Below are 15913 nucleotides of genomic sequence, written 5' to 3'. Positions count from 1 at the left end.
GTGCGGGGCGCCGGGAGCATGCGCAGTAACGGCTGCCGGCCGCGGGCCAACTGCAGGTGCTGCCGCCATATTTGTGCGGGGCGTCCGGTTTCGGGGTAGGGTGGGTGGGTATGGCAGCCATATTTTTGCGGGGCAAGGCCACCTGTCATCTTTGTGAATGGCACTGAGCCTGGCCCAAAGAACCTGAGACAGTCCCCTGTTAACACAGTTATGTTTTCCTGCAACTCGAGGAGTGACGTTGCAGGACACCAGTCGGACTTGCTGGACGTCCGCAACCGCCTCGACAGCCTAGGTGGCGTTCGGAGGCGGAGAGCGCGAGCTGGACTCTGGCCACCGTTGGGACCCGAGACGGCGACCCGGGGCCTGGCAGCTAACGGCTGACCCGGAGACCCCGGCGCCGCAGGCCCCGCCCCCGCGACCACGTCCAGGCTTGGCCCCGCCCCCGGCTCGCGGATAGCGGCCCGGGACCGCGACCCGCTGAGGCTCCGCCCCGTGAGTCCTGCTCCACCGGCCGCCCGCCCGGCCCGGTGGGCGCGGGGCCGCCTCTCCTGGCTGGCAGCGGTGACTCGGTGACCTTGAACCTAGAGCCCGAGAGGGGAACCCACTGACCCCATAAAGGCGCAGACTTTGCCCAGCACGAGGGGCGGAGCGGACCTTGTGTCCGCACACAGGCTGGGACGATGTTGGCCTTTGCTGCCAGGACCGTGGTGAGTGAGTATGCCCAGGAAGGTTCGGGACAGGGGAAGGCGGGCGGGCCGCGGGCCGTAGGGAGATGACAGTCCAGAATCCCCACACCGGCTGATAGGGTACGATCTGCAAGGTGGGCAGAGTAGAGCGACCAGGTGAGGGGCGGGATCGAACCCGAGACCTCTGGTGCTCATTGTCAACGACCCAAGAAAAGCCTAGGTTCAAATCTTTTGCATCTTTACACCCCATCCCGCTCCTCCTTCATGCTTTTGGGTATTCTGATTCAGACATCCGTCGGGAGCTCCTGGCTAGGACTCAGCCTCAGGCCCGGTTGCCCTTGCCCCCACCAGAGCCACTTTTCCAAGCCTACCCAGTTGGTCATTCTCCTTGAGTTCATCAGGTGCTCACCCTCCCCCACTGTATGTGACTAAGAGAACTAAGGTGGAGACTTGTACTGAAAGTCCCCGGAACAGAACGGCAAGGAGCTGGCAGGCAGCCTTTCGCCTTCCATCCCCAATGCTGCTATCCTGGTGTGAACTCCTTTTCTCTCCAATTCAAACTATCTGTATGGCTGCAAGCTGTGTCTCCATCTCAAACACTGGATTGGCAACTAAAGGTACCCATAACAGTTCAGACCAAGGCTCTTCTAGGAGTCCTGGTAGCACCTGAGAACTGCCTCGCCCTTTTCAAAAGCTGTACACCATCCCAACAGACTGCTTTTACATCATCCTCTGGGACCACCGTACTGGTACAATCACTTCAATGCTAGCGAAACTGTAGCAAGAAGACGACAATCACATCCCACGGCTCTGCTAATCAATTTAGCCCAATATCCAGACGAGGGTCCTTTGGTTTATTATTCATACCAAAAGTACTCCAGCCCCCACCACACCCACACCCACACTTGTGATCGCAACTTGAATGATCTAGAGCTCAGAAAAAACAAACACAAAAAACAGATTTTGGTAGAGGGTGGCCACTAAAAGCCCCTGGGCCTAGAAGGGAAACAGGTTTGTAGCAATCATTGTCCACTAGTCGCCCTTTCCTGCCGTCTTCTGCCTTGCATAGTCCCAAACAGGACCGATTTCAGGGCCACGGGTTAGCAGCCAGGCTGTTTCCACCCTCCAGCCAAGTTTTCCCACATCAAAAAGATCTACGGAGATTTTGACAGGTGGATTTTTAATACCTTTTGGCTTGTCTCCCTGGCACTGGGCCCATCCAAAGAAGAAAGGAGAAAGTCCCAGGTTTCCTCCTACTCCAGTGCCCACTTCCAGCCCACTCACCAGCTACGGAGAAGTGAAGGAGTAGCTGCTGCAACCCTGTAGCCACACGGCTGCAGCCTTAGATGCCACCACGTCCCTGGCTGCTGCCTCGCTGCTCCTCAGCCCTGAAGTGTGGATCTTGTCTTCTCTTTCCAGCCCGGGCAGGTGGCTGCCTCTTGCTAATTTCCGCTCATCCAGTTGGTAGTGCAGTTAGGCTTAGAGATCCGGCCAAGGCAGACAGACAGGGCTCACATCCTCAGTCCTGCCATGGAGGACGAGCAGCAGAGAGAGAAGGTATGGAACGGAGCTTCTGCCGCTTGCCTGCCACTGTGCCAGCAGCCTGGGACCTTCCTGCCTCGCTTCCTGCCACCTCCGGAGGCTCCTGGACTCTCCCTTCTCTCTCTGCCACCTCTCACCCTCCATGCCAGGCTACTCAGCTCTCTTGCTGCATCACCACCCCATACCCCTTATCATCACCCCACAGTGAAGAGAAAGCCCAGAGCCTAAAGCTTCACCCAGAAGTGCTGTCACTGTCTGAGTCTCCTGTTTCCGATTCCTTCCTATTTCTCAAACTGGAATGGGTGGGAGGGGGGAAAGTTGGGGACCTCTGCTTAGAGAGCCAGCAGCCACCTCTCTGCTGACTAACTTATCTGCCCAGGGTAGGAAGGATAATGGGTCTTGTGCATCCTGATAGGTGTGAGGCCCCCTTATCTCTGCCACCCCAACAATGTCATTCATCCCCGCCCCCGCCCTTTCCTAGCCTCCCTGTACCCCTAGGCTCCTGAGAGGTGGGACTCCTATACCTGGAGGACTGGGCATCAGGGAAGACACCACCCATTCAGCTGTCTTTGCCCCAGGGATGGCATATAAGCACCTAGGACTGTAGTTTCGGGAGAGCTGTGCTTCACTCTGAGAGAATGAATAAGCTGTTCTGCTTCCCTCAGGTGAAGCCCCTGGGCCTCCTCAAGCCCTCCTCCCTGATGAAGGTTTCTGGTCGCTTCAAGGCCCACCAGGATGCACTGCCAAGACTGCCCGTGCCCCCACTGCAGCAGTCTCTGGACCATTACCTCAAGGCACTGCAGCCCATCGTGAGTGAGGAAGAGTGGGCCCACACCAAGCAACTGGTGGAAGAATTTCAGACCTCAGGGGGTGTAGGGGAACGCCTGCAGAAGGGACTGGAGCGCAGGGCCAAGAAAATGGAGAACTGGGTAAGTGAGATGGCAGCATCTTGATGGTCTCCCAGGGGCCCCGGGTCCTCCAGCGCACCCCTCAGCTTGTTTGTTGCTGGCTTCATGCCCACGGTCTCCCCATACCAGTTGTTCTGGCATTTTTATTTGTTTGTTTGGCAGAGTAATTACCATCAGCAAATGCAGGGTGGGCAAGAAAGACCAGGCTGCAGCCTCTCAGAGCTGATATTCAGTCATGGGGGAGGGGGAGAAGAAGAGTAGAAACAGGATTGTAAATCAGTAGGTGACATCATGGGTTGGTTTTGGGGTTTTTTTTTTTTTTGGTTTTTGTTTGTTTTGTTTGTTTGTGGTTTTCTTTTTTTTTTTTTTTTTTTTGGATTTTTTGAGACAGGGTTTCTCCATGGCTTTTGGTTCCTGTCTTGGAATTAGCTCTTCTAGACCAGGCTGGCCTCGAACTCACAGATCTGCCTGCCTCTGCCTCCCGAGTGCTGGGATTAAAGGCGAGCGCCACCACCGCCCGGCTGTTTGTGGTTTTCAAGACAGGGTTTCTCTGTGTGGCTTTGGAACTTGTCCTAGAACTTGCTCTGTAGACCAGGCTGGCCTGAAACTCACAGAGATCTGCCTGCCTTTGCCTCCCGAGTGCTGGGATTAAAGGCCTGCGCCACCACCACCGCCCGGTACATGGAGTTTAAAGGTCATGCTGGCTGGGGTTGCGGCTCTGTGGCATAGCACTTGCCTAGCATGTATGAGAGCCTGGGTTTCCGTCCCAGGCCTGAAGAGAGAAGAGCTAGAGATATGGAGAGCACTGTCTGTCAAGGGAAGACAAGGGGAGAGGGTGATGGATTTGAGGGCATAGGTAGCAACAGTATGGCCTGCTTTGGGTCAGAGCCTGGGCCAGAGTGTTCAGAGCAGGATGGACAGAAAGGGGGAAGGAATGTAGACTTGAGCTTGGTGGGACAGCCTGAGCAAGGAATTTGTGTCACCTGAGGTTGCTGTACAAGCTCCTGGTTCTGTGTCTAGTCAGTCAGATTAGTTCAATTTTCAAAACACAGCTACACTGGTATATGGTACATATTTTTATAATCACATTGTACACAAAAGTCTAAAAAAATAAATAAATAAAAAAATAAAAAAAAAAAAAAGGTAGCTCCAACTGCCAGGAAGAAAGCAAGAGCAGGAGCCAGAGGCTATGAAGAGGCCAATGTCTTCCCCTAGAGGGAGATGTTGATGGCCTAGCACACGGAGGTAGGGAGTCATGAGGCCCAAGACTCAACAGCATTTGCTGATGTAGTGGGACTGGTGGGTGGGAAGTTCCCTTTCAAAGCAACTGGGAGAAGAAGGTCCCAATATGAAGCCCAAGGAAGAAGCTGGCTATAGGGGAGGGATAGCCTGAGCTGGGTGGAAGTCACCCTCAGTATCCCTGGGGCATTGGTTCCATGGCCCTGCAGATACCAAGATCTACAGATGTTCAAGTCCTTTAGGTCGTTCAGTGTTTCTGTGTCACTAAATAACTGCCCCCGTGGACCCTAAGTCATCTGGTGTATATCTAAAACACCATAAATGCTGGTAAATAGTTTAAAGGATAATTGTCAAAAAATAAAGGCCTATGTGTTCTGTATAGATGCATTTTTTTGTTTTTCAAATTCTCCATCTAGGCTGGATGGATCTGTAGATACAGAATATATGGAGGGAGAACCCCAGATCTGGGCTGACTGGGGTAGGAATTGGGAAGTACCTTGGATGGGTGGGCCTCAGCGGAGTCTGGAGCCCCAGGTAGAAAGTAGAAAGTAGGTGAAAGTTGGCAGGGGCAAGAACTTGCTGAACCTTAACAGGCCAGGGTCGTGGACTGTTGAAGTCAGGATGCTGGCTCTGAAAGGACCTTAGAGATTTGGGGTCTAGTGGCTTTCTGAGTTTGTTGAGCCACAGAATCTTTGCAACCAAAGACTGACTAGAGCTAGGCTTCCCACTCTCCACTCACAGCACCCTTGAAGATTGCTGCTACTGCCAAAGGGCACCTTCTCCCCAAGTTCTAAACTGTAGCCAGGGCCTTGCAATCCCTGTGGTGTGAAGGCCCCTGGCCAAGAGGTAGCCCTTGTCTAACTCCTTCCTACAGATGAAGAAACTGTGACCTAGAGAGGTAGACCAGAGGCAGGTCCTCATCGCCGCTCCCAGGAAGACCCTGAGATACGCAGTCACATTACCCAACCTGTGGCAAGTCGCCTTCCCTTCCCTCTTGCCAAGGGCCCAGGGCGAGTGGCCTGATGCCACAGGCTGGCCACTCCATAAAGATGGGCTGTGTACTGTGTAGACAGATTCTGCTGCTGTTTAGGATGGCAGGGAGCACACCGAGATGCCTAGGTCTCAGGAGGTTTAGGAACCTGCAAGAGAGAGGTGTAGCATGGTGGCACACGCCTAGCACTGGGAGACAGGCCCAGATCAGCCTAATCTGCACAGCCCTAGGCCAGCCAGGGTACATGGTGAGATCCCTGTCTCAAAAAAATTAAAAAATGAAGGGAGGGTGGGTGGGAGTTGCTGGGGACAAGGGACAAACACCTACTGTGAGTTGTATCAGCACAGAAGGCTAAAGGGCACTGCTAATGCCATGCCTGCGGTCATCCGCCGAGAGACCCTGTCCATGGGGCAGAAAACTTACCCTCTCCATGAGTTCCCTACTTAGAATTACCCTGACAACTGCCAGTGTCCAGCTCCTAGTCTAAGGCCACCGAGAAGGACCAGTTCCTGTGGGTGACCCGACACTGGGTGCTGGTTCCTTGGACAACTACCAACTAGAGGTGGTTGAAAACCCACTTGCTGGGCATCATCATCATTATTACTATTATATGCCATTCCTTCTGTTTTAGTCTGCATATCTAGGGATGCATTTTTATTTACAAGTGTATTATAGCCATTGGCGGGAAATTTGTAAGATAAAGGAAGGTTATAGTTCAGTGACCAAACGTGATTGCTAGCATGTACTTGAGGTCTTGGGTTCAAGACTCACCAGCCGGGCGGTGGTGGCGCACGCCTTTAATCCCAGCACTTGGGAGGCAGAGGCAGGCGGATCTCTGTGAGTTCGAGACCAGCCTGGTCTACAAGAGCTAGTTCCAGGACAGGCTCCAAAACCACAGAGAAACCCTGTCTCGAAAAAAACCAAAAAAAAAAAAAAAAAAAAAAACTCGGGCTGGAGAGATGGCTCAGCGGTTAAGAGCACTGCCTGCTCTTCCAAAGGTCCTGAGTTCAATTCCCAGCAACCACATGGTGGCTCACAACCATCTGTAATGAGGTCTGGTGCCCTCTTCTGGCCTTCAGGCATACAATCAGACAGAATACTGTATAAATAATAAATAAATAAATATTTAAAAAAAAAAAAAACTCACCAGCACACATGCACACAGAAAGAAACGAGAAAAACTTCTCACTCATTTATTCCCTTGCCAGGTTTGCTTCCAGTCTTTTCTCCCAGGTCATTCTGTTTGCCAGTGCTGTTTGCTCAGGCTCAGGGGAAGATGATGGGTAGGAGGCAGGGAAGGGTACTGTGAACTTGAGCATTTGCTAGGAGACTTCCTGCAGAAAGGCCAAAGGACAGCAGGGCCAGCTAGGTTCCTAGACCTGGGGAAGAAGGGGAACCAGGTACCTGTGCTCTACTGATCAGCCCTGGTCCTTTTCCAGCTGTCTGAGTGGTGGCTCAAGACAGCCTATCTCCAGTACCGCCAGCCCGTGGTCATCTGCTCCAGCCCAGGAGTGATGCTGCCCAAGCAGGACTTCGTGGATCTGCAGGGGCAGCTCCGGTGAGTGTCAGACTGGCACAAGGCTGGGTCGTGCCAATGGTCAGGGCCCTGTGGGTTTCTAGAGCCATCAAGTCCTCTCCCTAGGAAACTGGAAAGGCCTTGGCCCTGTGCTTTTACCCTGCCCACAGTCCCATCTTACAGATGGAAACTGAAGCTCAGAACAATGAGGGGACCCTCTCCCATGAGCACAACTCAGTTAAGAGTTAAAGGCTTTGGAGCCATTCACCCTCCAACCTTGCCCTGAGTCCCTCCCACTCTGCTCAGCTGACCATACCGTGACCTTTATACACAGTCCCCTTTTCCACATTCAGCCATGTCACCTGCCCTGGCCCTTGTTCCAGTTCTACCCAAGATAAAAATACTAGCAGCAGGGATCTCCAGGAGCCTGCCACTCATTACTGCCACCAGCTTCTCTTAAAGAGACCGGGGCAAGAATAGAGAGAAGCCAAGAGGGAGAGGAAGAAAGAGTGTGGCTCAGTGGTGGGTGACTGCATGATGGCCTAGCATGTGTCAGGTCTTAGGTCCCATCCCTAGCAGTGCACACACACAAATGATAAAGGAACCAGTGCCTGCTGGTTATGGATGGGATTCAGCCCGGGAACTCCAGCCAGCTCATCGTGGAACCAGAGATGACCTCAGGCATTGGGGAATAGTTGGTATGAGCTAGAAGAGCCCTCTTCCTAAACCCAGACAATCCAAGGAGGAAGGGTTGACAGCGGTGACCTGGGAATATAGACTCAGAAAGAGAAGAGTCAGCAGCAGGACACGTGGACTCTGGAGGGGACCCTTCTCTATCTCACTAAGGTAGCAAATCCACATAATGACTACTTGAGACCGTGGTTCAGGTCCTTGGTGGATGTCAGTTACTGGCCCCTTATCTAGCCATAGTGTGTGCCACTGTTGATGAGCACCCAGGTCCCTCCAGGTCCTCTCCAGGTCCTCTCCCAGGCAGATTCAGCACTGCCGCCTGAGATGATGAAAAGAAGCTCAGAAGGGCCTCCCACTGCTATGGGCACCTTGAACTCGGCAGGCCTCAGTACACTGGGGTGGAGGAGTGATTCCGTAGGTCCCGCCCTTGGCTGATCCTCCTCCTACTCAGGTTCTCCACTGGATGGCCACACAGTTTCACATCTCCACTTCATCCCCTAGGTTCGCTGCCAAACTCATCGAGGGTGTGCTGGATTTCAAGTCCATGATTGACAAGTGAGCAGCCTCGCCCCCACCCTGACCACCTTGCCCACACCTGACTAATACCATAGCCACCCCTGACTCGCTCTGGCTCTGGACTTCATTGTGTCAGCCCGGGCACTGAGCCGGCACATGTCATTTTCATTTCCTATTGCCCAGCCTTGGAAAGGGTTGAAGACAGTGGTCAGTGTGAGGACATTTAAGTCTTCTGCTCTTGCTCCTGGGACTTCTGGTGACCTTGTCATCCCAGCCAAACTGATCACAGATGCCTGTAATCTGAAGCTCAGAAAGGGTGGGGGAGTTTGTGAGTGACTCATAAACAGGGCCCTAGTCCTTAGAAAGTTTAGGCCTCAAAACACCCTTATACCCTACTGGCTCCTGCTCATGCTAAAGAGAAAGCCCCTCACCCAGTTCCAAGTAGTACTAGCAGGTGTCTGTCTGTCCCAACCTCTTCCCCATCCCCTTGCCCAGCGGCCCCTCCCTGTGTCCTCCCACAGCGAGACCCTGCCAGCTGAGTTCCTGGGGGGAAAGCCGCTGTGCATGAACCAGTACTATCAGATCCTGTCCTCCTGCCGTGTGCCGGGCCCCAAGCAGGACTCCGTGGTGAATTTCTTAAAGACGAAGAAGCCCCCCATGCACATAACCGTGGTGCACAACTACCAGGTGGGCACCACTGCCCTTCTGAGGAGCCACAGCCCCTCCCAGCCCAACTTCAGCTCCTCCGCTGCAGCCGAGGCCAGGAGAGGCTGGTGGGCATTCTCCGCCTGAGATCACCCAGCTCCTCCCCCACACCTGGCTTCACAGTTCTTCGAGCTGGACGTGTACCACAGTGACGGGACGCCCCTCACCTCGGATCAGATCTTTGTGCAGCTGGAGAAAATTTGGAACTCATCACTGCAAACCAACAAAGAGCCTGTTGGCATCCTCACCTCTAACCACCGCAACACCTGGGCCAAGGCCTACAACACCCTCATCAAAGGTGCCTCCCAGGCAGGGGCTTCCTTACGTGCCAAATAGATCCAACATGAGGCTGGGGCAGCCACTGTTTCATTGACCCGCTCAATTTGGAGCTGATGTTACTGGCCCATTTTATAGATGAGAAAACCAAGGCTCAGGTTGGTGAGGCCAGTTTCTTCCCATGAAGTAGCAAGTTGGATTTAGACAAGTGTTGTGGCTGAGGTGCCCTTCTCCATACTCCCTCTACTCCCAGCACCACCCTCATCAAATCCCATACTGGTCATGGGCATAGGCTTCCATACCAGCTCTCCATGTGACCCTAGGCTTCTGTGTCTTTAGTATGCCAGGAGCTGGGCCCTGCCCTTTGTGGGTATGCGGGGTACTGGTAGGACTTTGCTGAGGGCAAAGCTCTGAGCATACATCCCAAACTCCAGGCATGCCCTAGTGGCCCCAAAGGTGGGGACTCCCCATCCTGCTCAGGGCAGGAGACAGCAGGCTCTGAGGCTCTCTATGCTTGTCCCAACTCCTACAGACAAAGTAAACCGGGAGTCGGTGAACTCCATCCAGAAGAGCATCTTCACTGTGTGCCTGGACAAGCCAGTTCCCAGAGTCTCAGATGATGTCTACCGCAACCATGTAGCAGGCCAGATGCTGCATGGTGGTGGCAGCAAGCTCAACAGTGGCAACCGCTGGTTCGACAAGACACTGCAGGCAAGTGAGGACCTGGCAGGGCCACAACCCCAAAGCTTGGTTCACTGAGGCTCTCGGCTTTCGGTCCCCTCCTTCGGCCCAGCGTCCCCAGCCTCCTGCTTGTAAAAGAGGCTGGGGACGCTGCTGTAATTACCGGGCAACCAGCCTGTTATTACCTGGCCTGCATGCCACTGACACCCCCAGCATAACCCTTCAGCATGTCAGAGACAGAGTGGTACACTCTGGGAATGCCTTCCTCATAGCGCAGGTGCAGCAGCGCTGCTGCGGTGGTGTGCTTCTGAGGACCTGCAGTCAGCGCAGGGACAGGAGATGGCTTCGGGAACCCTTCCTGTGAGACCCACCCAGAGAGCCACCCTCCAAAGGATCTGATAGGATGGGCCCTTTCTCTCCACAGTTCATTGTGGCAGAAGATGGATCCTGTGGGATGGTTTATGAGCATGCAGCTGCAGAGGGGCCCCCCATTGTCGCTCTTGTGGACCATGTCATTGAGTACACGTGAGTCTGCTTACAGCGTCACTCCCCAGTTCCCGATGGCAGGCAGTGTGCAGATGACAGACCTAGCCTGTGGAGATACTTGACTCTCATGGCAGGCGTGTGCAGATGACAGACCTAGCCTGTGGAGATACTTCACTCTCTTGGCGGTGTGCAGGTGACAGACCTAGCCTGTGGAGATACTTCACTCTCTTGGCGGTGTGCAGGTGACAGACCTAGCCTGTGGAGATACTTCACTCTCATTTTCACCGAAGAGTCAGTCGATCTCTTTCTCTCTTTCTTTTAGAAGATTTTGTTTTGTTTGTTTTTCGAGACAGGGTTTCTCTGTAGTTTGGGGCCTGTCCTGGAACTTGCTCTGTAGGCCAGGCTAGCCTCAAACTCACAGAGATTTGCCTGCCTCTGGAGTGCTGGGATTAAAGGTGTGAACCACTACCACCTAGTTCAGATGATTTTTTTTAATTTTGTTTATGTATTCTATGTACATGGGTGCTTTGTCTGCATGTATGCCTGCACACCAGAAAAGGGCATTGGATCCCACTATATAGATGGTTGTGAGACACCAGGAAACTGCTGTGAATTTAACTCAGGACCTCTGGAAGAGCAGAGCAAGCCAGGACATGTTCCAGGACAGGACAGCCAGGGCTACACAGAGAAACCTTGTCTCACAAAACAAACAAACAAACAAAAAGTAAAGAGGAGAGCAGCCAGTAACCTTAATTGCTGCTGCAGAGGCTGTAGTTTCTAGTCACACCTGGCTTTGAATTTACCTCTGGCTCTGTATATCCCAGCGTTGTGGCCTTAGACAGGGTTCTTGTTTTCCCCAGACCCTTGGTCTATATTTTGTTTTGAAACAGAGTCTCAGCCAGGCCGTGGTGATGCACGCCTTTAATTCCAGCACTCGGGAGGCAGAGGCAGGTGGATATCTGAGTTTAAGGCAGCCTGGTATACAGAGTAAATTCCAGGACAGCTAGGGCTTTACACAGAGAAAACCTATCTCAAAAAACAAAAAACAGAAGAAGAAAGAAACAGGGTCTCACTATAGCCTGGTTGTCCTTGAACTTGCTAAGTGATCCAGGCTAACCTCAAACTCACAGAGATCCACCCACCTCTGCCCCCAAGCCAGGACACTACATATGCTGCCACACCTGGCTTCCACCAGGCATCTTGAAAGCTGGGGTGAAGTCAGTCTTCACAAGAGCTAACCCAGGATTTCTGAACCTCCTACCCCTAGCTTCAGGAACTCATCTTCCCCTCCTCAGTCCTAGGGACACTGGGGCTTCACTGACACTGGCTTGAGCCTAAAGCCCCCCCCCCCGTCCCATGCAGAAAAAAGCCTGAGCTTGTGCGGTCTCCTATGGTGCCCCTGCCCATGCCCAAGAAGCTGCGGTTCAACATAACCCCTGAGATCAAGAACGACATCGAGAAAGCCAAGCAGAACATCAGCATGTGAGTGCATGGCTGCGTCCTGTCGGGGAGGGCCAGCCACAAGGCTGCCAGGTGCCTGCTTCTCACCCCTGCCTCGTGCACCTCCACCCTAGCATGATCCAGGACCTGGACATGACCATACTAGTGTTCCATCACTTTGGAAAGGACTTCCCCAAGTCAGAGAAGCTAAGCCCTGACGCCTTCATCCAGATAGCCCTGCAGCTGGCATACTACAGGTCACCCGGTCACCTGCCCCACGGAGGGGAGGGGAGGGGAGGGGAGGGGAGGGGAGTTGCAGGCAGCCATGTAGAGAGGGGCCATACTGAGATCCACCTCCCATCCAGGATCTATGGACAGGCATGTGCCACATATGAGAGCGCCTCTCTGCGTATGTTCCACCTGGGCCGCACTGACACCATCCGCTCAGCGTCCGCAGACTCACTGGCCTTTGTCAAAAACATGGATGACACCAATGTGCCGGTGAGCAGTCTGGGGCAGGGTGGGTAGGCCGTGCTGGTCATCCTTCCTTTTCTCTTCACCCTTTCTGTGCAAATGGATTGCACCCCGATGGTATTCCAGCCCCAAGGTGGGCAAAGGGAACTTAACAGAAGATGGAGCCATGAATTTAGTTAGTTCTGAGCTTCCTGGCACCCAAGGTGAAACCATCTCTCCATCTGTTCATAAGAGAAGCTGGCCAGCCCTCTGTCCACTCACATCAGCAGCGAGTGCTGGACTCTGGAGAACGAGGCCATAGTGGTTCAGTACTTGCTGTGGTGTTGGGTGCAGAGCGAGCTGCTAACAAGGGAGAGGAAGGACAGCACTTCAGCTTCCTGTTTCCCCCCCCACACCCTCAGGAGCAGCAGAAGGTGGAGCTGCTTCGGAAGGCCGTGCAGGCCCACCGAGCCTACACTGACCGAGTGAGTGAGCCCTGCTCTCCTTCCTTACTGTCCATTACCACCCCTACTTGTCTGTCTGTTCTCTGGAGCCCCTGGGACTCTCACTATTTTAAATTAATATCGCTGGGCTGGAGAGATGTCTTGGTGATTAAGAGCACTGACTGCTCTTCCAGAGGATCTGTGTTCAATTCCCAGCACATGGCAGCTCACAACTGTCAGTAACCGGGATCCAACACCTGTCACACAGACATACATGCAGATAAAACACCAATGCATGCAAAATAAATTTAAAAAGTAATTAATACTACCATTTCAAAGTTGGTGAAACCAGGGTCAACCTAGCCACTGCCCTGTCCCAGTTCCATGATAGCATTGAGCACATGCCCTCCCCTCCGGTCTCGTGTTGTGCATGCTCCCTGATGGCCCAGCAGCTGAGGCTGCAGCTCGACAGGTGGTGGTCCGAGCATTAGTAGGTACAGTGTGTCCATGCTACAAGCAAGGCACACGTAGACACTGCCTGTCATACGAAGGGCACACTGCCCCACGTTACTCCACATGCACAGACGCTGCCCTGTTAAACGCAGTGCAGACCCCACCTGACCTTGTTCCATGGCATACACGGACACTGCTCATCTTACACGCAGACACTGTCTAGCTCTCACCGAACCAACCGCTCATTACCAGAGCTCATGTTTGGTTTGTTGTTTTCAAGACAGGGTTTCTCTGTGTAGCCCTGGCTGACCTGGAACTCACTCTGGAGACCAGGCTGGCCTCAAACTGAGAGATCCCCCTGCCTCTGTCTCCCAAGTGCTGGGATTAAAGGTGTGCGCCACCACCACTTGGTAAAAGCTTATGTCTTAAGTCCTGCACTGTTCTGCCTCCCTGGCCAGTTGTCTATTCCTCTATGGTCCTAGTTCCCCCATCTGGGAGGTGAGGGCTCTTCTACCTGGACACCTTGACCTCATGTTTCTGAGAGACCAGTGCCACAGACTCCTGAGGAGAGCAGGGATGTGACCCTGCAGCACCTGCCCCTTACAGTTCCCCCTCCCACAGGCAATCCGAGGGGAGGCCTTTGACCGGCACCTCCTGGGTCTGAAGCTGCAAGCCATTGAGGACCTCGTGAGCATGCCCGACATCTTCATGGATACCTCCTATGCCATTGCTATGCACTTCAACCTTTCTACCAGTCAGGTAGGCCACCGCCTTAGGTGCCCCCAGGGTAGAGTTAGTAGAACCCACTGGCAGGGGCTGGAGTGACGGCTAAGAGCACTTGTTGTTCTTCCAGATGACCCAGGTTCAGTTCCTAGTACCCTCATCAGGTTATTTACCACCACCTATAACTTCAGTTCCAGGTTAGCTGATGTCTTCTGGCCCCTATGGGCACACACATACATGTGGCACACATACCTACACTCAGGCATACACATATATAAAATACGAATAACCTTTAGAACCCACTGGCAGCTGGACCTTAGGGGTAATGTGGCCCACACAGGTCACCATAGGCTCATTGCCAAAGCAACTGAGTTCCCAAGCAGGAGCTCAGCGTGGGGATACTGCTGTGACAAGGATGGGAAGGCTAAGGCCTCTCAGAGAATCGGTTCCATTTGTAAATGACTCCCTGATCAATACCAACTAACACGTGCTGAGTGCTGGGACAGCTGGGGACGAGCCATAGTCCCAGGAAACTCCCCGGATCTGTGGAACACAGGCGGGGAGGCAGTGCTGGGGGCCAGAGGAGCAGAGGGGCACCACTACTCTCTCTAGGAACGTGAAGGAAAGCTCACCCCATGGAGAAAAGGAAAGAGCTGGGGGGAGTGGATACAGAGGCAGACTGGTACACCAAGGGGCAGGAGGGCCACTGCAGGCCTGGCCATGACCTTGAACCTGCTGTCCCCAGGTGCCTGCCAAGACAGACTGCGTCATGTTCTTCGGCCCTGTGGTCCCAGATGGGTACGGCGTCTGCTATAACCCCATGGAGGCCCATATAAACTTTTCCGTGTCGGCCTACAACAGTTGTGCTGAGACCAATGCTGCCCGCATGGCTCACTACTTGGAGAAAGCTCTGCTGGACATGCGTAGCCTACTACAGAACCACCCTAGGGCCAAGCTCTGAGCCCAGGCCATGCCAGTGCTACGACTGCGCCTTCTTTGGGATGGACACCTGCCATGGCTCAGTTCCTTGGTTCCTGTGCCCTCCAATTTGACTGAGCCAGGGAAAATCTCTAGCAGGGCCCCAAGGTCCAAGCCAAGTGCCTTCCAGGTCCTGTCCTCATCATCTGCCATAGTCCAAGTGCCAGGGTTGAGTTAAGCTCACCACCATGAGCCCCAGGGAAGGGAACCAGGCTAGCCCATCTCTTAGAGCTGGGGCTGTGAAGAGCCCCTTTCCTCAGCCCTGGCCAGTCACTACCGTCTCCACAGCCAAGCTGAGATCTGTCACCTATGAACACCCAAGGACCAGGACTCAGAGAACTATCTTGCGCTGAGGCTCTCGGCCCCGAGGCCTTGCCTCCATCACCCACCTCGAGGTGCCATCTCCCAGTTGCTGCGCTCTTTCTGGTGACTCCTGCCCCAGCCTTTTTGCTTCCATCAGCTTGTCCAGAACTACATTCATGGTTCATATGTGAATATTCCAGGTGATCAATAAAGAGAAGTGCTGGTGAAGACGAGCTTCAGCTGGGGGGAAGTAGAGGCCAAAGACCTGGCCTTGCCACCCTAGCTGTCTCTGGTTCTGAGAGCTGCTGTCCAAATAGCCAGTGGGCCAGCACACTCCCAGGGAAACCAGGAGAAGTCCTCACTGGGCTCAACTTTGGTGCCGAGCCAGGGGTGGTGCCGAGCCAGGGGTGGTGCCAGACCCTAGTGGGTCTCTAGTGGGTCTATTTCTACAGCATCCTCCTCCTGGCTTCCCAAGTCCATAGCTAGTGGGGTGCTACAGACCTGAAAGCCAGTGCAGCTCCTGCTCTGAACTCATCAGGAGGGGTAGTGAAGCAGGGCCCCCATCACTGGAGGCAAAAGCCTAGGGAGTCAGCCACCAGCTCAGAGCCATGGATTGTCCCCAGCCCTGATAACCTGCTAGAGGGTACATATCCTGCCCACGACCCTGGGTACACATGTGCTTGGAATGCAGGCCTGGGAGGCTGTCACATCTGTGAAGAAAGTGTTTCATGGCCGGGCGGTGGTGGCGCACACCTTTAATCCCAGCACTTGGGAGGCAGAGGCAGGTGGATCTCTGTGAGTTCAAGACCAGCCTGGTCTACAAAGGGAGTTCCAGGACAGGCTCCAAAACCACAGAGAAACCCTGTCTCGAAAAACCAAAAAAA

General features: G+C 53.8%; 1 protein-coding gene across 2 annotated transcripts; it reads left to right on the top strand.

Moving 5' to 3' along the window:
* The first annotated feature begins 174 nt into the window (after positions 1-174).
* Crat (carnitine O-acetyltransferase) lies at positions 175-15811 on the top strand. Of its 2 annotated transcripts, none has more exons than XM_057755508.1 (14): positions 175-707; positions 2954-3157; positions 6806-6924; positions 8074-8127; positions 8610-8775; positions 8917-9091; positions 9602-9780; positions 10175-10275; positions 11599-11718; positions 11811-11933; positions 12042-12177; positions 12552-12614; positions 13647-13784; positions 14494-15811. In XM_057755508.1, the coding sequence occupies exons 1-14, from the start codon at positions 681-683 to the stop codon at positions 14707-14709; spliced, it is 1821 nt and encodes a 606-aa protein (XP_057611491.1). In that variant the 5' UTR covers positions 175-680; the 3' UTR covers positions 14710-15811. The 2 variants fall into 2 exon arrangements, with proteins under 2 accessions (XP_057611491.1, XP_057611490.1); XM_057755507.1 differs by having other exon boundaries at positions 176-707; positions 2894-3157; positions 14494-15810.
* The last annotated feature ends 102 nt before the right edge of the window (positions 15812-15913 follow it).

This window comes from Chionomys nivalis, chromosome 22 (genome assembly GCF_950005125.1).
Source record: "Chionomys nivalis chromosome 22, mChiNiv1.1, whole genome shotgun sequence".
Lineage (NCBI taxonomy): Eukaryota > Metazoa > Chordata > Mammalia > Rodentia > Cricetidae > Chionomys > Chionomys nivalis.
Note: the sequence above shows the minus strand (reverse complement) of the source record. Positions and strands in the feature narration are given on the sequence as shown.